This window comes from Accipiter gentilis, chromosome 22 (assembly GCF_929443795.1).
Source record: "Accipiter gentilis chromosome 22, bAccGen1.1, whole genome shotgun sequence".
NCBI lineage: Eukaryota > Metazoa > Chordata > Aves > Accipitriformes > Accipitridae > Astur > Astur gentilis.
The window spans coordinates 26922808-26946689 of NC_064901.1; the positions used below are offsets into that span (position 1 = coordinate 26922808).

At 37.3% G+C, this 23882-nt stretch overlaps 2 protein-coding genes across 3 annotated transcripts in view; one reads left to right on the plus strand and one right to left on the minus strand.

Moving 5' to 3' along the window:
• PDHX (pyruvate dehydrogenase complex component X) overlaps positions 1–189 on the minus strand; it is a 66752-nt gene extending 66563 nt beyond the window's left edge. Inside the window, exon 1 of one of the 2 annotated variants that reach the window (XM_049825117.1) lies at positions 80–189. The gene's annotated coding sequence lies outside the window, so the exon portion shown is untranslated. The remainder of the gene's footprint in view (positions 1–79) is intronic. The other variant, XM_049825120.1, reaches the window with a different exon arrangement.
• Positions 16–23592, plus strand: APIP (APAF1 interacting protein). Its single transcript, XM_049825123.1, has 8 exons — positions 16–123; positions 5604–5704; positions 8694–8742; positions 10050–10167; positions 11288–11423; positions 13938–14105; positions 14661–14780; positions 16010–23592. The coding sequence occupies exons 1-7, from the start codon at positions 88–90 to the stop codon at positions 14758–14760; spliced, it is 708 nt and encodes a 235-aa protein (XP_049681080.1). The 5' UTR covers positions 16–87; the 3' UTR covers positions 14761–14780; positions 16010–23592.
• Positions 23593–23882: the final 290 nt, after the last annotated feature.

Consider the following 23882-nt stretch of genomic DNA (forward strand, 5'->3'; position numbering starts at 1 on the left):
CGGGCCGGCGCCCCGCCGCCAGGAGCGGAGGCGGGAGGGAAGGAAGGAAGGAAGAAGGGAGGAAGGACCCCCACGCTACCGGCGCTAATGGCGGCCGCCACCAACGACCTCGACGCCGCGCAGGTAACGGAGCGGCTGCGCGGCGCCTGCTCCCGGGCAGGGCGCAGGGCCGTCCTCCCGGCAGCGTCCCCTTAAAGCAAGCCCGCGATGTGACAGCGAACCGGGAACGGCCCTGCCGGCGTGCCCGGTTCGGTCCTGGGGGCCCTTCGGGGCAGCGGGTGCTGCAGCACGGCAGTTGGCAAGTGTAGGGTTCTGAGGCGATTCTCGTCACCTGTAATTAGCTATAGCCTTCGTAGTGACGAGTTAGCAGGGAGTACGGAGGTGTTAGGAGATTCACTGCGCTTCCCAGAATGTTGCCAGCTGACAGCCTGGCTGCACTTACAGGACTTGTGGTGCTTTTAATTAATTAATTTATTTATTTATGGTTAACTCGGGGGGGGGGGGGGGTGTAGGTTTCTCTTGGGTTTTTTTTTCTGTGTTTGATTGTTTGGGGGGGTGGTTGTAGTTTGACAACTTCATTATTGTAAGTCATCACAACGTCAGCATGAGCCGGCACTGCTGCACTTCATCAAACGAAGCAAAAACGTCATGCTAGAGCGTATGGGAGTATCACCTGTATGAGGCTTGGAATACCTGTCCTGTTGGTATGTGGAACTGGTCAAGAGACCAGCCTGAGCATTGAGAACAGCGTGGATTGACAACAGGGAGATGAGAATTGTCAGCAGGCCAGATAATGTGGCCTGTCAGGAAAAAGGGAAAGAATCTGCTTAGTCAAAAAAAAAAAAGAGGAGCAAATGGAGTTGTCTTAGTATGTAGAATGTTGTCACAGAGGTGAAAGGGAAGAACGTCTTCTTTATGTCCATGACTGTTTAGCAGGAGATAGCAAGCTTAAGTTTCAGCAAGCAAGGTTTAGGTTAGGAATTAGGAAAATATTTCTAACCTGGGACTGTTGCCTAAGGAGTTTGTGACTCACTGTCATTAGAGGGTTTAAAGATGAGGTTAAAGTAGGAGCTTCCAAACCTTGTCAGTCTTGCCCCAGGCTGCCATCTCCCAATCAGTTCACCTTCCCTGTCTCCTGCCTCAGAACCACTGCCGCTGTCTTGCATCCATGCCTGCTTCGCTGATGCTGCCACTGCTGCCTCCCCACACCTGGTTCTGCAAGTCCAGTGCTAACTGGAAGCATTTTCCTGTGACGGACAGGCCCCTGTAGCAACTGCAACAAGATGCAAGTGGTCTCTGTTCAGAGGGGCTGTGTTAAACAAAGCCTTTGCTTGCTGTGATTCTAAGGGCCAGGAGACAATCTTAGGGGGCTCACAAAGTCCCAGTTGCCCTTTGCTTAAGTCTTACGGTCTTACTTTAGACCATCGAGGATCCTCAACTTTATAGTCATGGGGTGGGGGATGAGAACAGTGACAACAGCATTTTTTTTGTAATGTTTCAGCAAAGGTATCGGTACTAAGTAACTACCTGCCTACCAGTTTTGGTATGTGCTACTTATTTTTTGCTTTTGTCCTCTTTATTCTATGGGTGTTAACAGAATACCTCCCCTAATGTGGGTTCCTGCTGCTGCACAAACATTTCTTTTGGAAATGTCCTTTCATGGGCATAAATGACTAAGCTGAGCAGTAAAGCAGCTAATCACTTGTAATTTTTAAAAAACTATTAAAGCTTCTAATTGCTGCAATAAAATTAAAAACATAAAAAAGGCACACTATAAATGATCAATTTCAGTTGGAGGTCTGTACTTGCTGTAAAAATTGACAGTCTGAGGCTCTTAAGCAGAGTAGGAATCCTCACCACATTGCTTTCCTATCTCTTCCTTTCTCACCTAAAACAACTCCCTTTTGCATTGTAGAATCCTTGTATGGTGCTGAAGGTGGTGTAGAAAGTAAACTTTTTTAAAGGATCATGACATTATTTTTGCTATTTTGATTCATTTGATCTATTTCTATGCTAAAGACAGATTTTAAACCAAAATCTACTAACTTATTAATGGTACCTTTCTCGCTTTATGTATACAGTGTTGGACAAATCTGGTTTACCACATCAAACTTATCACTACGTGGCTATTCAGAGAAACCTCATCATGATTTACTACCTGTCAGTATGAAATATCAATGGTGTGATTTCATCTATGCAGTGTGTGCTTATTCCTGAGGAAGATACATGATTTCTAAGCAATGTGTGAAAGAGATGCATATTTCACTGTTTATTTACTATAATAACTTAAAATATCCACATTGCAGTTCAGTTTTATACCTTTTGAAAATTATCTGCAAAACCTTTACAAATGTGTTTGTTCCACAAGTAGCCTTGGTTTCCATTATATTAGATCCACTTTGTTTTCTGTTTTTTGGGGGTTAGGAGAGTGGGTTTGTTTTGTTTTGGTTTTTAAATCATATTAGGTACAGTAATTTGAATAAAACAGGAAAAAGCTAATTTTCCTTGAGCAACCACAATCTTGCAGAATACAATAATAATTTTTTTTTAAAGATTTGATTGCTGGAAATATTCTAAATTTTCAGTGAATACTTTCAGTCAGTTTCTGTTTAGAAATTCACCAGCAAATCTGTTTTCAAAAGAATAATTTAATGCATTGAAAAATTAGTCACTTCTTTTAGTTCATGGAAATTTGTGGAGTTTTCCTTCATACCTAACAGCACATAGAAACAGGCTAAGATGGTAGCAGCACAGCAGCAAAGAAGCTAAATTGTTCATGTTAGCTGTATCACAAAACTAGTGGGCCAGGTCCTGAGTTGGAGCTATGAAGGAAGAGATAGCCAATGGCATCTGTACTTCAACTTAAAAATCAAATTTAAAAGTAGTGCTAACTGAGATTTGACAAAGAGTAATCCTGTTGAGTTGCCTACTGTTTTTACACATGTTCACTCACGGGCTTACTACAGCAAGTACCCTTTTTTAGTTATGGAAAGAACTGTCATTTTTATTGTCAGTAATTTTAAACCTGAAATACAGTAATATTTTTGTTTAGAAATTTTATGCTTATAATCAGCATCCACTGGTCCTCGAAAAATACTGTTAAACTCTGAGGATTGATTTATAATCCTGGAATTCTTAAAAAAAAAAAGTCTAAATTCCTTTATTGTATTTATTTTCATATGTTCTTGATGAAAGTAGCTTCTGAATTTGAATTTTTAATTCTTTTTATGATTTTTTAAAGTGGTGAAAAGCACTCATGTTCTCCCATGAATATGAGTTTTGCAGTAAATGTCTAGATTAATCAAACAAGGAAAATATGAAACAACTGTAGGAATGTTATAATCTAGGGGTTTTTTATGGCTGTGTACATTCAATAAATAGTAGCCGTATAAACCTGTTTAATATAAGCTTATTCCCTCAAAAGTAGAAGAGACATAATTTTTCTTTGAAATGAAAAATACCAGTGTAGTACATAGGTTAGAAATAGGCAGTGATGTCTATCACTAATAGGCAGTGATGTCTGAGTCAAAACAAGATACTGTGGGACTCAGTTTTATGACAGTTGAATAGATAAAAATTATATACAGCCATTAATTCTGTATAAATAAATCAGAACAACAAAACAGAGACCCATAATTTACACATACTATGAGCCTGTTTTGCATTTGTAAACATACGACACATGCATTAATATTTTCAGATTCACAGTACATTTCAGAGTCACTAGTGTTTGTGGAATGTTTAGTTAGTCAGAGTATACTTGATGTATATTACTATTTTCAGTGGCAAAGAGCTGGAAAGGAGTGGTTTCATTTTCAGCTGTGTCAGTGGGGAAGATTTTAGATTATTTCCACTGTAAATGTAGGAGTTTGCTTATTTGGCCTGGGGTCTTTTTCCTCATGTACTCTTGTATATACTGTTCTATTTGTTTCAGGTAATGTGAACTGATGAACGTTCATGGTGCTTTACAAATCTTAACTTCTTACATAAGTTTCTAGGAGTGCTGGTCAGAGTCTTGTTTCTATCACTTGAAATGAACAAACAGGCGAATTTTTAATATATTAAAAGAGACTGTAAATAATAGAAACAAAATCAGAGCAGGCAGGAATAGCATATGTACTGAATCCCAGTTCTTTAAAGATAATTGCTTCAGAAACAAGTGCCATTGAAGAATATGGTGCTCCACTAGAATGAAGTTGAAGTGTGAAGTACTGATCAGGCTTAATGCATACATAAAAAGAATTACATGAGAGTTTAATGCAGTAGCAGGGGACTGTATTTGGTGACCTAAGGGTTTAGCCTTCCTAAAACTAATACATTTTTCTGTTGAAAACAATACAAAGGGCACATCTGTTGTGCTTAATTGCTGATTTTTGTCACACACCCATATAAAGAAACAAAACCAGCTATATTACTGTGGTGGTGTAGGTAGAAATCTCACCCCATCCCAGGGAGATAAATTGCCATAAATAAAATCACTGCTTTGTTTCTCTACTTAATTCCTTCCTTGATGGGTTCAGTTGTATCAGGATCTTTGTGAAAGCACTTACGGGTTTTATTTTATTTTTACCCTGGTAAATGGGGAAGACTTTGGCTTTTTGTTCTCTCAATAATCTCAAAGAAATACTCAAGACAACATGCAAATGCATAAATTCAAGCACACAGTATGAATTAAAGTCGAATCTCACAGTTTTCTCTGTGTACACCGGTTATATTTCTCATGTAAATGATTCCAACATTCAAAATTTTTAGTTTTCCAAAGTAGTACTCACTTATCAAAGACCACTACCTGTTAGGTACAGCTTTCTTAGTTTCATATGTTCAGTGCAGAGTAATGTTTAAGATGGCCAGTAAATAGTTTTGGCTTGTTCTGTAAAACCATTCTGGTTTAGATTACCTATGAATGAATCTCTGACACTACAGATACCTTTGGTTAATAGACAGATACAGATATATTTACTGATGTAATAAACAACGGAATACGGAAAAATTTAAGAACTATTTTTCTTCTTAAAGTTTGCCGTCTGTCTAAACTGCATGTGAGGTAACCTCACATTGTAAAAAGGTAGGAATGTGAAGTTCATCAAATAATTTGCCTATGTTTTCTATGGTATTTTTGACTGCTACGTAGAAATACAATATAAATAATATATGTATAAAATACATAATATCAAGTATGTTCTACAGAAAACTGATTCAATGGGAAAAGTTATTAGTTGAGCTTTTCAAAATGGATGTTAGATGCATTTATTTTTCTTTTCTTTTTTTATGGCAATAGCATATGACTTAATCTTGCTGATGTAATACCTGTGGGCCACTGCACTCGAGTAAATTTGAGATGAGACCTTTCCTGTGAAGGATAATCAGACACACATTTTATTAGGGGTGTTTGTTCTGTTCAAGGTGTGAATGGCTCCTGCAAAGTGTAAAGCGCATTGTGCAAACATGCAGTCATTTTGCAACTGCGGTTCATAAGCATAAATTAGACTGTCATGTTACAGTATGAAATTACTACCCCTTTAAACTTTAAATTTCAGAATTTAAAATCTTAGGTTTGTGACGTTTTGGATGTTTTTAAATTTATTTCTTTAATTTATTTTTAGGAGAAGTTACATCCAAGAAATCTTATACCAGAGCTTTGTAGACTGTTTTATGGTTTAGGCTGGGTAACAGGAACTGGTGGAGGAATCAGCTTGAAACACGGGTAAGTAAAGGTGGAAGAGAAAGAATGTGATGCTTAGAGGGAGTGGGGGTGGCTGTATTTAGGAGTTGGTGAGGGCATTTCAGTTCTATGAAAAATCTTTGAAAGTCAAGAGTGAGCAAGAAGTAGAGGGAGAAATGGACAGTACACCAAATTTAACCGTGTAGAAGGGAGTTGGCTAGTCTGCATTAATCATTGCAGTCCCTTCCATGGAGGGAGCCAACTTCAGAGTGACTTTTTTCTGTCCTTTTCCTATCTTTGTTTGAGGTAGATGAATTTTTTTTAAGGAGCAAGGCATTTCCCCTTTTTATTTCATTGACCATGGAATTTAGAGTGGGTTACACCAGGCACACAGCTTTCAAATGCCTGTGGTTAGGTGAGATGAATCCCACCCTAGACATTTTGCAGGCAATACATTTCCTTTAAGAAGGAAATTACTGTTCTACTGATATAATTCTAAGGAGGTATTCTTAACATATAATTAAAGCAGGACAGGTAACAGCAAAACAATTTTTGGTCTGTATCCACTCCTAAGGAGAACCACGTTGCTTTTTAATTTGCTCGTCTCCCCCTGTGCATACTTTGCAAGCTTTTAATGGAGACAGAGCTCCTACCAGTGGCCACTGAAAAAAGAGAAGTCATTCTGCAAAATAATTTGCACAGTGCCTGCAATTCTGTCCCCAGTCACAGGGTGTTGTGACACTCTTAACTTGAAAGTGTCTGACCTCCCATTTTTCTGACGTACACTTGCACGCAGACAAGAACAGCCATTGCTATTCAAGTATATGAGATATATATACATATATGAAGTAAAGGCTCTAAATGCTAATATTTGTGGCTTTGTGCAGATCAGTCCACTTCCCTTCTTGATTTTGCAGGCAAAGCAGTAGCAGTAATAATAATGAGAGGAATGATAAGAGAGTTAATTCTTGGTTTTAAAGTTTTTCATCTATGAAAAGATCTTTCTAGCACTGATTTCTCATCAGTAGCTAAATGTAGCCTATTTTCTTTGTTATTTCAGTGCAATTCATGTTGGTTGTGGCAAGATAAATCATGTCAACAGAGAATACACTAACATAGTAGTACAGTTTTCCTCAGCAGTTCTAGAACTTGGTTGCTCAGACTACACCAAAATACAAACTTGAGTTGATACCAATATCTTACATGGTCTAGGAACAGTAATCTACATGGCTGTAGTTTCATGCCTACTGTAACAGTAGGTATGTTTCAAAATGAATAGCTATGAGGCAGAGGTGAGACTAGCATAGAATTGTTACATAGGAAATAGTGAAAGAACAATTGAAATTTGACTGAAATTCTAACAACTGGTTTTACCAGCTAATCCTAACCAGTATTACTCACTGTGCAATTCATATCAACTACTCGGAATAAAAATGCCAATTTGGACGTGTGATAGCATATTAAAAATGGATCTAGAATTCTTTGCCAGGTGTCCTGTATTTCAAAGGCTGTATTTCATAATCAGATTTTCCCTTTGTAATGAATTTTTTAAAAAGAAGAAAAAATGCACGTCTTCATTAGCAACTGAATTACCACTTGATTTCTTTATATGTTGTGCTCTCAATCATCTTGCTCATGAAAAGGAATTAAGACTAAATGAATGCAATGTTGGCAGTCTTAATTCATGAATGTTAAAAATTACAAATATGATAAAGCCACATTTTTATGTGTTTCACAGCTGTTTTACCACTATGAAGAGTACGTCATCTTAAGAGTTGTATTTTTGGAAGAATTAGAATCATAGAATCATTTAGGTTGGAAAAGACCCTTAAGATCATCTAGTACAACCATTAAAGTACCCTTGCCAAGTCCACCACTAAACCATCTCCCAAAGTGCCACGTCTACACGTCTTTTAAATACCTCCAGGGGTGGTGACTCCACCACTTCCCTGGGCAACCTGTTCCAATGACTGATAACCTGAACTTTCAGTAAAGAAATATTCCCTAATATCCAATCTAAACCTCCCCTGGTGCAACTTGAGGCCATTTCCTCTCGTCCTATCTCCAGCCACCTGACAGAAGAGACCAGCACCCACCTCACTACACCCTCCTTTCAGGTAGTTGTAGAGAGCGATCAGGTCTCCCCTCAGACTCCATTTCTCCAGACTAAACAACTCCAGTTCCCTCAGCCACTCCATATAAGACTTGTGCTCTGGACCCTTCACCAGCTTCATTGCTCTTCTAAGTGCTCTTGTCCAGAAATAAAAAATACCTTGTGGTCCTTAGGAAATGTGTCTGTAACTTGACTAATTATTCACTAGGTGTCTCTATGCTCCTGAATTTAGTATGTTACTGTCGAAACCGAGTCGTGATTACAATTGAGAGAGATAATCGGGGGGGGGGGGGGGTTGCTATTATTGAAAATATTTCAGATACCACCTTAAAATAATTTTAATGTTAAATTTTTTATAGTCATTGTTCATGTAAACCTTGCAAGAAGTGATGCACTTCTACTTGAATTTCAGTCATTTAATTGCATTGCATTAGTGTTATCTTTTTATTGATACAAATAAATATATAAATGTATTAAAAACCTAAACTACACAGTTATAACAAAACCCAGAAGTATTTGCATTGTAAGTAATAGTTTTGTCACCTGTTTTGTTATAGATCAGTATCTGCTTGCAATTTCTGTCGTTCCATTTTTATTCTGAATTCTGGGGATTTGAGTTTGGAATTATTGCAGGGAGAGGCTGTGTGTTTTCTTTGTAGGAAAAATAAGGCTGCACTTCCTACGTGTGCTTCAGATCTCTTGTCAAGTTGAAAGCATGGTTTTGTACCCCTGCAAGTTAAAAGATTTTGTATGCCCTGCTATGGTTTGGTTCTATTTTGAAAACCATCTACATGTCAACCTATTAAATTATGAGGTACTAGATTTGCTACTGGATTTTCAGTGGATCAAGAACTCTAATGCCCGTGCAGTTGAACAACCCTGTGTTTATTGATTTTCCTTGTCTGTAACTTTTCATAGAAATGAGATCTACATCGCTCCATCAGGAGTCCAAAAGGAAAGAATACAGGTATGTTGAACTGTATTTTTACCTCAGAGCTCATCTTGAGATGGATGAAAGTACCTTTGTTTAGAGTTTCATTTTTCTTTATGTAAAGTTAGAAATTTGTTATACTTACTGACTGCCTTATTAAAACAACTGGGGGTTTCACCCAGTACTCCACTAGCACAGCAAGCCAACATGTGTTTCAGTGGCCAGTGTAGGTTAGTCTTGATCATGTCTTTGCTTTAAATTAACACAGAAGACTGTGAGATTCAAACATTACTCAAGTCCAGTTTTATCCTTTGTCAAGCTTGAATGGCTTTATAGGTGTTTGGCTACAGTTTCAAGTTACTCTGGCACATCTGTAATTAAGCATTAACACCTCACCTCTACTTATTGCAGATATTTGTCTTGATATTCTCAGTAAATAGATGGGCTCTCCCCATAAAAAGGTGACCTCGTCTGCCTGTCTCCTTTCAAAAAAAGCCAAAACACCCAAAAAAGTAAGTGGAGGGGAGAATGGTAAATGATAACTATTTTATGACAGCAGGTACTCCCCCAGAATAGAATAATATGTGGAAAGGGTTTTTTGTCTTAGAGATCTGAGGGTAAATACAATGACGAGTGAAAGGATTCTCTTCACTGATAGAAACTTGGGGTTTTGCAGCAGTGCTCGCTGGGGGTGTTAGCAAGTAAGGCAGGCAAAGGCATAACATGACAAGACGGTAATGGTCTGTTCTTTACTAGCAGTAGCAGTGGATTGGGTGCAGTGAGTAAAGAAATCTTTTGCAACTGTAAATAAAATAGCATTAAAGAAGAAAGTTTTATTGCTGCCCTGAACAATTCTTTGTACTGTTATGAGTAGCTGATTGATGCAAAGGTAACATTCATGTAAATCTACTAAAAGCAATGTTTAAAAAATACTCCTACAAGTTAAATATATTATATGTAGGTTTAATTCATGTCCTTTGTTGGTTCTTTAAGGGGAGAAAGAAAAGTACATATACATTTCTTTTTTTGAATCAGTTACTACTTTTCTTTGTGATCTATTGTCTGTTATTTAGATGCAGGCTGTCTGCTTTCTGAGAAAATTTTAGTTTTACGAATATCTGATTGGCAGCAGTCTGAATAAAAAGAGTACCTAATATTAATTCACGTTACACAATGTGAGTTAATAGTGTTAGAAGCTAGAATAAACGTGGTGCGTTACAGCACTTTTACGAAGTTAAAATCACATTCAATATTAAATATATGGTGTATATATTTGTCTCCCAAGAAGGAAAACAAAACTATTCTGATCATCAGAGGTCAAAATAATTTCTTCTTTCTTACAGCCAGAAGATATGTTTGTCTGTGACATGAATGAACAGGACATCAGTGGTCCTCCACCACAGAAGAAATTAAAGAAAAGCCAGTGTACACCTCTTTTTATGAATGCCTACACTATGAGAGGTGTGTAGCAAATGTTTTTAGCTCAGTGATGACTGAAGCACTGTATATATACATCCACAAAACTGATATTCAGTACTATATTCTTTATACATGGAAGTTTCAGTGAAATAAATATGAAACTATAAAATAAATTGATTTGCAAAGGAATACGTACCATGGTGGTAATCCGTGGTAACATACTGTGACTGTCATTCACATTTTAACTTTCTCATGTAGCTATACCTGTGATCATCTTTTCGGCACTAATTTTTAGTGCGGTTTGTTAGTAGGTTGCAGAAGGAGCTGGGGTATTTATAGCAGTTTTATGCCAGTAGTTTTGCCTATTCAGCAACTATGTTTTAGATCCTTTTACAACCATTGGCTTTGATCAAAGGTTCTAAGTTACAGATAGGTGAAGAAAGTATGAAACTTTTCTTTTGTAGGTGGACAGTAATAAAGAGCTTTTGCTGTTGTGTAGTATTTACAGCTGTTACTTTAGAAAGAATTTAGGGAGTCTCTTCTGATCTTCCTGCACAAGAAACTTACATGTGTACACAAGGAAAACTCATTTCATATTTTTGTTTACATTGCAACTTTATAAGTAAATTATAATTATTGTCTACCAATAATTACCTAATTATTGTCTATCTTTCCATCATGAAACAATAACGATAAATATTTTTTCAGAGAATCAGTGGGTAATTGAAGAATAGTACTAGCGTAAAAAGAAAGTAAAAGTCTTTAAACTTTCATCTCACAAGTAAGTCTGGGAATTCTTTAGAATCTCAGAACTCTGATAAAATTAATAGATTGTTTCAGTCATTGCAGCATGTGAAGCAATGTACAAGTAGTGTTTCTCCTTGAATTTGTGCAAGTAGTTTCTCTCCTGGAATTTGTCACTAACTAGAGGTTAACACTAGTGTCCTAAGACAATCCATAATTATCCTTCATAGATGAGTAATTATCTTATACCTTTATTTAGGTTGCTGCGTATTTTTTCCTCTAATACAGTAGATGACCATTTGCCTAGATGCCTAGCCAAAGGAAATGAATCACGTATGTGAATACAATTTTCTTAATAGACACATTTTAAAATTAATTCTGAAAATACTGGTGTTTTTTTTACTCTTTCTGTTCTTAGGGGCAGGCGCAGTGATCCATACTCATTCCAAGGCTGCTGTTATGGCTACCCTTCTTTACCCAGGGAGTGAGTTCAGCATTACCCATCAAGAGATGATAAAAGGAATCCAGAAGTGTACTTCAGGAGGCTCTTACCGGTACTTCTCTATATTTATATAAAGGAAAGAGGCATGCTATTTGATCATTTGTTTTCAGCAATATAAATAGATGAAAAGTTATTTGAGTTATGTGTGTTAAAGTGTGCAATATAAAGTATTAGGAATAAGAAGTAAAAAGACATCTGGAATAAATCAGTCATTGGCTTTCTGTAAGAAGGTGTCAAGCTTATGGAAGAGATCCGAGATAAAATCTTGTAACTGTCAAGGCTACTATGGTCTGTTGAGCTACAGAAATAAACCAAATAAAGAGCTATGTCCTGACAAATATCTCAAGAACAGAGATGTTAACACATCTACACAGTGTTAAACTGAAACTGGAGCCAACCAACATTAGGTTGGATTGATAACATACAAACTACATTTGGGTGGACTTCACATATCACTGCCTGTGCTAGTTTAGGGCATGTTAAGAGAGTAGAGGATTTCAGATTTTACTTGAAAGACTTTGAAAGAAAAATACAGAATAAACAGCTCATTAAAGATAATGTTACTACTTTTCAAGGATAAGCTCTGAGGTAAGTGCTGAGTTATTCCAAATTATGTGTGAAGGCTTGTTTTGAGGACTCCACCCACAGAGTGTTGAATTGGGATCCTCAAACAACATTTATATAATATGTGACAATTAGATGAAAAATTGAAATGTGAAATTCTTTCCACTTTTTGATGTTAATTTTTGTAACTAACTATTGCCCTTTGGCGAGGGAGCAAGCCATATGTCTGGCATGTGATTTTACGCCCGGGCATATTTTATTCATTTTGGTTGACTTGCCAGCTTTACCTTCTTGTCAGTATTAGCATTTGTATTTTTAATGTGGCAAAAGACACCCCTTATATTGAATTGTCTAACAACAGTGGGTTTAAAAAAATCCACAACAATTTTCTTTTTTGGATATGCATTTTGAATTCTCAAACATTCCTAAATGTTAGTCAGGAGACATTGTATTTACTGGGTTCCATATCTCCAAATTGTCCCATGTCATCCTGTTAATTTACCAGAAAAACTGGAGGAATCAAAGCTCCAGATTACAATGGTTCCTAAGTACATATTCATCCACGCTAGACTGATTCCACTGTGTTGCCTCACACAAAGCTCCCCATTGAATTAAAAAGAAAATCAATAATACAGAATGGGATCTTTCAATAAAGGTATTGACGATATATTGTTTCTAATGACATAAACCTTTTTTGGAAGCTATTCAGGAAAGAGAGAACTACAGCTGTGGTGAATAGCTTTGAAAGTCTCAGACTGTCCCAAGGTATTTTATATGAAGGTTTGGCTAAATGTAGGCTGTTTATATTTCAATAAAACTAAAGAGATATCGAGTATTTAATTCATTTAGAGTCTTCTTGGGGTGTTATAGATATTAGTTCTTGATAAAAAGCTTATGGTTATGATTAGGAAACAGTTGCGTTATTTATACCTGCTTCCAAACTCACGTGCAAGTAGAAAGCAGAACCTAGGAAACCAATCCCTTAGCTCATTTGGCCTCACTAGTAGTGAACACTCCAAATCTAATTTTAACAATCAGAACATGTAAGAGTCAAAGTAAACCTACAAAACCCACTTAATTTTCCTCATTCGCTATTTTTATGGACTTCCTGGGAAGGCATGAGTATTGAAAACTGTGAGAGGTGAGACTTTTTTAATTTTCTGAATATCTGATTTGAAGTACAAGCTGTATTATTTTTACGATTGCTTTCTGTCTGTGTTTTATAAAAGTAAGTACTACTAGCATCCAGTCATGAAATGTCTATGTGATCTCAATGATAAATCTGAACCTGAACTGGGGACTTATTAAAAACTATTTAAACAAGTTTCTGCCAGTGTTAATTAAGGTTCAAACAATGCCAAATATCCCAGTCCTCCTTCAGAAGAAACTCTTAGGCAAGTTCCACTGAGTAACATGCATCATCTTGTCTTTGGAACTGGGGTTCTCAGGCTCTCTTAAGATCGCATGTAGCCCACCAATGACTCCATCACAGAGAATTTATTTTTCATGTGTTGACTCTACTTTCTATTTATATGCCTTAGCAGGACAATCTTATTTCCAGGGGCTTTTTGGACTACCTAAATTAATTTTTTTCTGCTCTCCAGCAAACAGCTTAATTTCCTTCTTCGTGATGTGATTCTTTTAAATAATTTAATCTGAGATAAAGCTTGTAGGTGATGCCAATACAAGATGAAGAGAGTCTGAAAAAGTTGTAAAGGGACCCAACTACAAAGTGATACGTGAACAAACAGCTACACCTAACACATTAAAGTGTTATTTTCTTTTTGTGCCTCAAGTGTAGCTCAGGTATTGCCAGCATAGCATATGTTTGGGAGTGAGAGATGTTCTGACAGTTCTTATGTTATAGTGTGACTCACAAGAGAAGGGCATAAAATCACTAGTGTTGTGAATTTGTTAACCACTTTACACAGTCTCTTTCTTAGGGAAAAGCTTAATGCATCCAAACACAGTGGGTTTTTAAATACATTCTTTTTTCTTTTAGATATGATGATACACTAGTGGTTCCCATTATTGAGAATACACCAGAAGAGAAGGATCTCAAGGAAAGAATGGCACGTGCACTGGAAAAATACCCAGACACTTGTGCTGTATTGGTCAGACGTCATGGAGTTTATGTATGGGGAGAAACATGGGAAAAAGCCAAAACGATGTGAGTACCATTTAGGAATATGGTATCTTTTGCTATTATACCTCAAAATCATAATGACCTTAATGTCATATGTATTTCCAACCCATGGACAGTGATTCAGAAAATTAAGTTCCGGCCTTGCTGAAAGTATAGGGAGCTTTTGGGAGTGGGTTTGTCCATGATTCCCACTGCTTGGTTTTCCTTTCATATCAATGCTGGCTGATAGGGTTGCCAATGTTTTCCTTTCATATGGACAAGTTCCTCCTCATGTGAAACCTGCAGGCAATCTCTGCTTTTATATGACACCTGCTAATACTGTTTCTGTAGTCTTCCCTAGTCGCATTTTTGCAATTTACTTCTTCATTTGCTGAGGGAAATGTAGGAAATTAGGATCATGTAGCAAAAATGCTGGGCACTTTCCATACCACAGTAATTGAAATAAATTATAATAGAGATGTCCAGTCAGACTATTGCATTGGTGATGTAAATCTCAGGGAGGAAAACTATTAATTTCCATAAAACATGGAGAGAGGTAATACTTGAGCCTTACTTTACATTTAACTTTTTTAATTTTAGGTGTGAGTGTTACGATTACTTGTTTGATATCGCAGTGCAGATGAAGCAACATGGGCTAGATCCTTCAAAACATCCAGGAGAAGAAAATGGGATGTTGTAAATGACAACATTCATATTCAGGTATGAATTTATCTGTAGAGATTGATCTGTTTGGAGGGAGAGACTACAGATGACACCATCACTTCAGTCTGCTTTCCCACTGGGAAACTTAAGTATTGGACATCTCCCCCACTCCGTTACCACTGCAGTTGTATCTATGCCTGAAATAATGCTCCTTAACCACAAATTGCAACAAAAAGATATGTATTAATAGTTAAGTATGTGCATATTTTAGCACCAACGTACAGCATGGAGTGCAATTGCTTTTTAAAACTAAATCGTATCAAGCATTAGCAGAAAAAGCCAATGGAGAAAAAAGACCCCAGCCTCGTAAACTAATCTATACAGAGATGGCTGAACACCCACTTTTGTTCTTCAGCTTGCAGGATCAGGTTTGATTTCAGTCCATCTCAGTGGTATTACTTATATGGTGCGTTGGGTTGGTTTTTTCCTTCAGCAGAAACGGCTGGTTGCAATTTGATTAAGTTTTATTGATTAGTGTCACCTGTTTACCTCATACAGCAAATTACCATGACTTTCTGTTTTCTAATGCAGCAATGATCAATGTTTTGAAAGTTTTCGTAACAAATATTTTAAAGTAAAAAGCACATAGATAATATGATCAGGCAGTACTTTACATGAAGGATCCCTGAAACAATCCTCACGTAAGCAATATACAGCTCAGTGTGGCAAAACACAGTGGTAGCATAGTGTTTCAGAGTCAGGGACACTTCTGCCTGAAAATCTAAGCAATTTTAAAGATACCAGTACTGAGATTATAAAGTTGTTGCTGGGCCAAAGTGGTGGTCTAATTAAACAGGGTAGGCTAACTTGTTGCACAGAGTTGGCCCATGAGATAGTCCTCTCCACCCACTGTGTTTGCCTCAGAAGAGATAACAAGTGGCTGCTCAGGCAGCATGAGCCCAGAACAGACAGGTACTTGGATCACGAGCCTTGATGCCCGCACTAGAGAAAGTAGCAGTGGGACAGGAGGCTTGCTGTCAAGTGAGCCCCTGCATGACCAGGTTTTTGGAGTGCTGCCACCACATACAGTGATGAAGATGTGCTGGCTACCACACCTGCACAGAGCTACCTCATGGCCCACGAGAACCATTCTAAAATTATTCCTCAGCCCCTGCAATTGAATAAGTTGGGCTAACATAGTGACATTAATATTCGTTTGCCTATTTCTTATGACTAAATACCTAGTTTTAGGATAGTTTAACTTTTGCCTTGTTTCTCCTATACAGGTTTTTACATGATAATGGGAGTTCCAGATTCCACCTTAAACTGCTAAAACCAGAAGGGGGTGCTGTTATACTCAGCTGATTGAGAGATGTTAGCAGTCAGTTTTGACTGTTAAACACGTCTAAGAAGAAAAGGAGAGTTAAAACAAACAAACAAACAAAACGCTGAACAGTCATTGCTACTTATGAATCCTGTCAAAAGCTACAGTAGGAGGAATGAAAATTCAGTGGAAAAAAAAAAAGATTTTGAGAAAAGCTGTGGAGAGCTAATGTGACATTTTGTTTGTATGCTTTAAAAATTCATATTTCAACAACATGCATTTGTGGATCCTGCTCTACTGCTACATCATTTAACTTGTTCTAGATCTCCATTTCCAAAAGTTACAGTAGCCTTTATTCTTGGGGAAAAAAAGTGAGGACGACCCCTTAACTAGATTCTTTCATGCTGTGTTAATAGGGTTTTTTTTCAAATTAAGCCTGTAGCCTGTGTATTTTTAAAATTTTCCTAATTGTCACTGTAATGGATAGGAAACTCATAATTTTATAGCATACAATTGGAAGTTGTTACTGAGAGACTGCTCTGGGTCTTGTCTGGTTTTTACCTCTTTAAATTCATTCACTTTCAATAAGATTTTGTTTATTACAACTTTAAAACAGCTTTTTATGACCTATGATTAGCCAGTGTAAGGTAGATTTAATCAAACTGCTCATTAAAATATAGTCTCACATATTTATGTATGTATCTTAGTGTCTTCTTTCAAAATCTCCTGGGATGGCCCCCCAGTGGCATCAGTCTAAGCTTTGATTGACCAATTTTCTGATTGATTATTGAGCCTCTAGTCCCAAGGGTGACAGGGTAAGCACCGACTGACCTTGTTTTCTGCTAGGGGCCATGTATTCCCACTGCTTCCCCTTGCATCATCTCTGGCACTTTTTTGAGCTTCCACGAGGAGAATTAACTCTTCAGCCTAAGAGAAAACTACTGTGGGAGTGGGGGGAAGAAAATTATTATATTGTTTCCTAATAAGCCACTGGTATAACATTGAATCAACTCAGAGGTGGGTCCAAAGAGCACCAGAGCTGGGGCAAAAGATGAGATGGCTGAAGTCAGAGATGGCAGAAAACGCTTCCCCCATTTCATGGGGATGACTATTCAGTCTTACTCGGCTGCTTGTGGACAGGCAGTCACTGTGGATGTTCTGAAGAGATCAGAAAGAACTGAAATGGGTGGAAAGTACTCTGCTAAACCAGGGAGTTGGGAGGAAACTTCTTATATTTTTCACCCGTTAATGAGCATTGACTTTTCTTTAGTTTTCGATGTCAGACTACTGGTTATAGCACAACATGTGCCATTGGTCTCTCCATTTACTGGTAATTGTGTTGTGCTGAACTTGCACAAAAACCATCCTGCTTTGTCTTGGTGGGTACTCATGTCCCCACGTAACAGTCTGTCACTGGGCTCCGACAAAACTCATTTGCAGTATGGCATCATGGTATAAGCCAAGCACCCGCTGACCTGATCCAGCCTGCTGGGTACCAGCTGTTTCTAAGCAGTAAGATGTCACCCGTGCCATGACAGCCTGGTGTAGCCACTAAAGTTGTTGCTGCTATGCTGCCAGTTTGTCAGCAACCAGATCCCTCTTATCTCCACACCCTGGTAGCAGCTACAGCCTGTCTTTCTGTGCTGCACAAGAGAGCATGTTCAGCATCTGCTGCTACCAGACCAACAGCAGCTGTCAAAGATGACATCAAGACATCAATTGATGAAGTTACCATTCAACAGGAATGATTCATTATAGAATGATCTGCCATCAGAAACTTTCTGAGTGCTTATCTACCAAGATAACATACCCTCAACCTCCCTGGGATGCTTCAGATTTTCTCGACAGGGAATACCTAAGCTTTGCTCTCAGATTTTCCTGTCCCTGTCAGTCCAATATCAACTAAAGAGTTGTTAAATGAATTGTCATATCGTTCAGGTAGGCCTCTTTTTTTCCCTCCGATGCTAGGACTGCAAGACTCAACTGCAAGCGTTGATTACAGTGAATTTAATTGAATAAAATCTTTGCCATTCTATTTTTACATTAAAGGAATAGCCATATTTAATTCTTTTCTGGACTTCCTTATACATTTTAAGAACACAAGAATAGTATTGACTGTTTTGTGGTTTATGCCACTGACTTTATTTCTGAACTCCCTTCCCAAATGCTTGTTCTACCCAATTCTTAAAATTAGTAAAGAGTAGTGGTGCTATGCTGACAGACTGGCAGGTTCCATTAAGATCGGTGTCTTGTGACTTAGGCATATTTGTCCTTCCCTACTGTACGTAGTGCTGTACCTGCAGTGTGCAACCTTTAAACCTTAGGGGGAGGGTGACTAATTATTGTGAAATAGTGGTTATCACTAAGTTACTGCAGGTTTTTGACTATATGTTTATTGATACATTTTTTCATTATTGGACACTTTTCTGTCAGTGGCAAATATTTTGCAGTGACTCCATATCTTGTGAGTGTATGTGGATTGCAATAAGAACTTGGGTGAAAAATATTATTTTTTAGATCAGAGAGTGACTTTAGACAGGCTGCCTACTCCTTTGCTCCACTTAAGCACATCTCTAAGTATTTTTAAGATTTCAGAGGTGCAACTGGCATGAAGGGAAAGCAGATTGTATTTCCCTTAGCTTTTCTTTCCTATGGGCGTGCTAGTGAAAATACTTCTTGATGTGACAATCCATTTAGTCTTGAAATCTAGTTGCCATCTATTGATTGTGATTTTTAATTCTTATATAAACTGCTAGATTTCTGCAAAGAGTGGTGTTCTGATGATCCTGTCAGAATACAACATGTTTGTATCATTTCATAATTCTGATGTTTTGCAAGGATAAAGATGATTTTACACTTGGTGTTGTTTTGTTCTGCATGTGTAATGACAAACTACAAAAGAATGCTCACAAAGAAAGGTATTTTTTGCCAAATACATTCCTCTGGGGTCACGTTAATTACAAATATTCACATCCTCATCCAGCTACAATTTGCCACTCTGTAGCCTTTCTGAAATCTGTGTGAAATATCAAATTTCTATCATAGTAAAGTTCTTTCATATAGGATTCTGAGATGCTCAGAGTCCCATTCAGTGGTATGGAAAAGAGCTAAATACACTCTTCTCACATCTGTTTGTGTGTGAACTCTCAACAAAGAAATCAATGACTTCACAGCTTTGTTGGCTTCATAAACTTGTGAAATGATTATTGCTTCCCAAAGTGTTCAGAAAGCTCTTACAGTTCTGGACCAAATATGTAGACCAAAACTATGAAAATTTCCCATATGATTTAAAGCTTCTAAACTCCCATCATTTTTAAGTCTCCATCATTTTCTGATGTGAATTGTAGGTTAATAATCCAGCTAGATTTTTTTATACATTTGCAGCAAATACTTGATCTCCATCAAAGCTGATTATCTAGGTTTAGTATCACCAGATAGGCTTATGTAAAAATGACATAATTCCTATTTCAAGTGGGTCATCCAAAAAACTAATTAAGTTCCAGTATTTCCCACTAAAAGTAATTTCCTTGCAAACATCCTACTTGCTTTCCAAGAAGGAAAAAAACCTGCAGAATACAGCATCTTGAAACATTAAGAGATAGAGCTCTAACTTACAGTAAGCACCTATGATGCCAGTATAGGGTCCTCTACTGAATGCTGTAATGCCTAAACAACTGGCATCCTATTTCCTCCAACTCTGAAATTGTAATTTAAAAATTAACATATAAAACCCCCACTGAAATAAAGCAGTAGCCTTTCTCTAACTTCTTTTTTTGCCACACTTTTTGACAAATAGGCCTGTAACAATTTTTTGCCATTTTACAGAAGATGGCAAACTGGCAAAAAAACCCTGGCGCACTTTCAATGCCTTACTTCTGTATCGAGGAACAGGAGAAGGTATATAGTTTGATATTAATAGTTCTTAATTTTAAAATTGTTAAAAAAACCTCTGAGTTGACATAAGTTAAGGTATCCCTACTGAAGGGAGTTATCAGTCATGTACTCAACAGATTCATAAGCAATAAAGAAATTAGCAGAATGCTTCGTTTTTGAAGCCACTTTGGACTTGTTCTTCCCTTTTGTTACAAGAGGAGGTGAACCCTCGCAGGCTGGTTTTGTTTTTTCTCTACGTGTAAGGTGAAATAAAAGTTGTGCCTTACAGCCCCAGGTTGTGTCCAAGGACAGTCCTCTGAGCTGAGGTAGAATTTTGTAGCAGAGAATATAGAGGTGCCTGTGACTACGTTTTGCTACCAGCTCATCAAAGCTTCCATGGAAGTCAGTGAATCTGTATGTTTGGTTTAATTTTAAGTCAGCTTTATGTTAAAACTTAATGTTACTCCAGAGGAATGCTACCTGACATGATTTTTAAAAAAAGCAAATTTCTAAGTCCCTGAGTCTGAAAGAGCTCTCAGGCATTTATCGTGGTACTACCCAAGGGTTCACTACAAAAATCAGATGGTAAATAAAGTTCTCACTATTTTTTTGGTTGGCATCATTAGCAGAGAGACCTGTTTCTGCTAAATTTGAATGCTAGTTGTTCAGCATATTGAGTGCACCACTGCAAAATTGTTTTGGAGGTGAAATCTCTAGTGGAACCACAACAGTTGGCTATTTGTTAGGATTTTAATCTATTGAAAACAAAATCAATTCCAGATAGTACATTTTTTGATTTTTCTGTATGTCCTCAGACTTAATCTAGCACCTGCTGGATTTTGGTAGAGCAGTCAGAAAAAACTAGTGACTGGCTAGTGCTCAATACCAAAAATGGACTGAGTGTGTTTGACTAGATGGGATTTAATGGGAATATTGGAAATTCGGATTGCCTGAATACCATTTGCAAACATTCACTCTCTCTGTACTTACGTATATGTGTTGGTTTTTCTTTTACTCGAAGATACTGTGCTATTGTACTAGCAAGTTTCTCCCATCTGTGACACATAAAATTACAGAGTTTAATCTCCAGAAACCAGATCAACAAGAATTTATTTAAATAGTAAGGCATAAATTCTCGCTCCTTAATGAGCCCTAGATTAGCTCCAATTTCTCTAATGGTAATTTCTGGTAATTACAAACAGAATACACTGGATATAGAAGAAAGAATAGGTCTTACATTTAAAGCAAAGAGCTGGAAGTCTAGATTTTGTGGCTGATTCAAGTGTTACCTTAAGGTCATGCCTTGAACAGTTCACTTTGATGGGAGTTTCAAAAGAGCTTGAATGAATCAGATACTACCCTAAATCCCATTGGAAAGTTAGGTGCTTAATTTCATCAGGCTCTCCTGTAACTCCAAGGATTTAGCTGTCTGTGTTTCAATTGAGGGGGTAAAAAAGAAAAGGGGGGCACCTCGAGTACTAGCTGCCAACTCACCACTGGTGTATCCCAGATTGACATCAAATGCTTAACTGGTATTTTTTTGCATAAAAAGAAAGATGACCTCTTATACTAGAAACCCTTAGTTTAAGAAAGAGGTTACCTAAGATAATTTCACCTAGCAGAGGTTTACAAAAACAAGAAATCAAGAACTGAGCTTTTCTGCTTACTCAGAGATGTACCTTAATACTACCACAAGTAACACAACGCAATTTTTGTGACTTCAATTCCGTCCCTCCCAAAATATACCAGCCATCTGTCTCTGCAGATGAAATACCTGATTCTACTTCTTAAGTTCCTGTTCTCTAGACAAAGCAGGTTACCCTCACAGTCCCCATTTTGGTGCAGTTCCTGAAAACAACATCATTGCAATACATTTAAGTATGTCTATATGCGTCAATGATGATGGCAGACTACCTGGGCTCAGAAGGTTGCTGTGCATTTAACACTAATTATTACATTTCTTTTGGTTTTTTTGCTTTGTCTCATTTCCATATTTTATTCAGGTTTAATCCTGATTTTCTGTAGGATTTTTCTCCCTCCCCTGTTATCCTTACGATCTTTGAAACCAAATGTAAAATTAATACTCTTTGCATTCTGGTTGAACTTTCAAACCCAGGAATATTTTTGTGTTAGGAAACTTACCTATTTCCTGATTCATCTGCTACATCCCCGACATATCCAAGCATGTCCTGTTATTTGCATGTTTGCAAAATTTTGGTACTTAAAGGGTTAATGTGCCTTTTGTACCTCAGACACACTAGGATTTTGCAAGCAAATGTCTGTTGGTTGCAAGAACACATGAGCAAGTATGAGACTAATTTCCTGTTAAGGAGTTGCTACATTAAAAGGATATTTGCATAATCATAGACTAAGATAATGTAGGGAAAACCCCACAGATCATTCTGATGCCAGGATTAAGTCAAGCCCAACATGTAATTTATTTGAATGCATGAAAGCTGCTTCTTATCGTTCACTTCTATCTCAAGTCCCCAAGCACTTTAGTTGGCAGCAGCAGGCTCTAACTCCTCCTGGCTAATTCATTAGCCTCAACAACTTTTAAAAGGGTTATTTTAAGTTTAACTTAACAGTCCCTGCAACTTAATTCATACAATAAAAAAATTATTCCTTTTATGACTTGTGTCACGTTCAAAATCAACCTACTGCATCTTCTTGGGTCATCATTTTTATTTAGTGCCCTCGCCTTCAGGTTATGATAACTTCTGAAATATTGCATATGCCACAAAAACAAAGGTTCAGGACTACACCTATGAAAAATAACAGCCAACACCAACGAGATTTCATAATGCAGGTAGTTTTTTCAACTTGTATATAAATAAAGGAGTGTCCACATAGGAGTTTAGCAGAAGGGCCTCAAAGTAAGTACATTAGCAATTAAAAATCAAGGCAATTAAATGTTTCTGAACAGATTAATACTTAGTCAGGGCTGGAGGTCCCTGACTTCGATTTTAAATCCTGTTGCATGCTTTAAATTTTTATTTGGAGAATCCCATTGCCAAAGTAAAGAATTTGTCACACTTGTCACCTGATACTTCCTCCATGTAAACATGCTTGAAGGTTTATGGCTGGGTTGCTGTAGAGGTGTCTGAAAGATTATTTATTTTTTACTCAACTTGGATGAGTATGTTACTTGAACCTGAAAGTCCAGTTGCCAGAAAAAAAAGAAAAGAAAAACCAGATGAAAACCCAAGGCTACTGTCATGCTTGCTTGCCATGGTTAAAAAAAATGGGGATACAAAGAGATGTGTAGGAGTAGGAAGAGGGCAGCTGCTGTTTCTGAAAAGCGATAAAGGGAGGAGAACCCATGCAATAGCATCTCAGTGACAGCTCAGTCTATCAAACCTCAAACCATAGCATAAAGGGGGAATAATGTTTCAAGTGAGGGAAGGGCAAACATGATAACAAATTTAACTATAGCAAAGGCAAGAAGAGAGAATATAACTGAGCCCTCAGACACCAAAATAAGAAAGCATTTAGTAGCAATGGTAGCAATATTAGTAGATAAGCACAATTAAATGACTAGGATGATGACCACTGTCTACTGCAATTGAAGCACTAATGGAACACTTTCACTGTACTGGAAAATAGTACCATGTTTTACTATACTTTAACTATGATCAAAACAGCACAATCCTATTAGCCTGAATAATTAGTCCAATATTAATAAAAAAGTCATATACTACCCACATCAAGATGTATTGTCCTGTTTGAAACTTCTAGTCCTCAATGAGAAAGACTGCTATATTTGAAAGAGAAGGTCTAGATATTTTAAGTAGTTACTACAACACAGATTCCTCCTAAATTTTGGGAATTTTAAAAACAAAACTATCACATACTGAATATGAGGAAATAATTCTAATTAGTCCAGAAGAGAACAATAGCTGATCAAGTAGACAATACTCAATAATTTATTGTAACCCAAAACTCACATTGCACAAAATTAA

Excerpts from the sequence above, each read along its gene's own strand:
- APIP (XM_049825123.1), top strand. The coding sequence starts at position 88 with ATGGCGGCCGCCACCAACGACCTCGACGCCGCGCAG. Across the intron at positions 10,168-11,287 it reads GAATGCCTACACTATGAGAG|GGGCAGGCGCAGTGATCCAT; the intron begins GTGTGTAGCAAA and ends TTCTGTTCTTAG. Across the intron at positions 11,424-13,937 it reads ACTTCAGGAGGCTCTTACCG|ATATGATGATACACTAGTGG; the intron begins GTACTTCTCTAT and ends TTTTTCTTTTAG.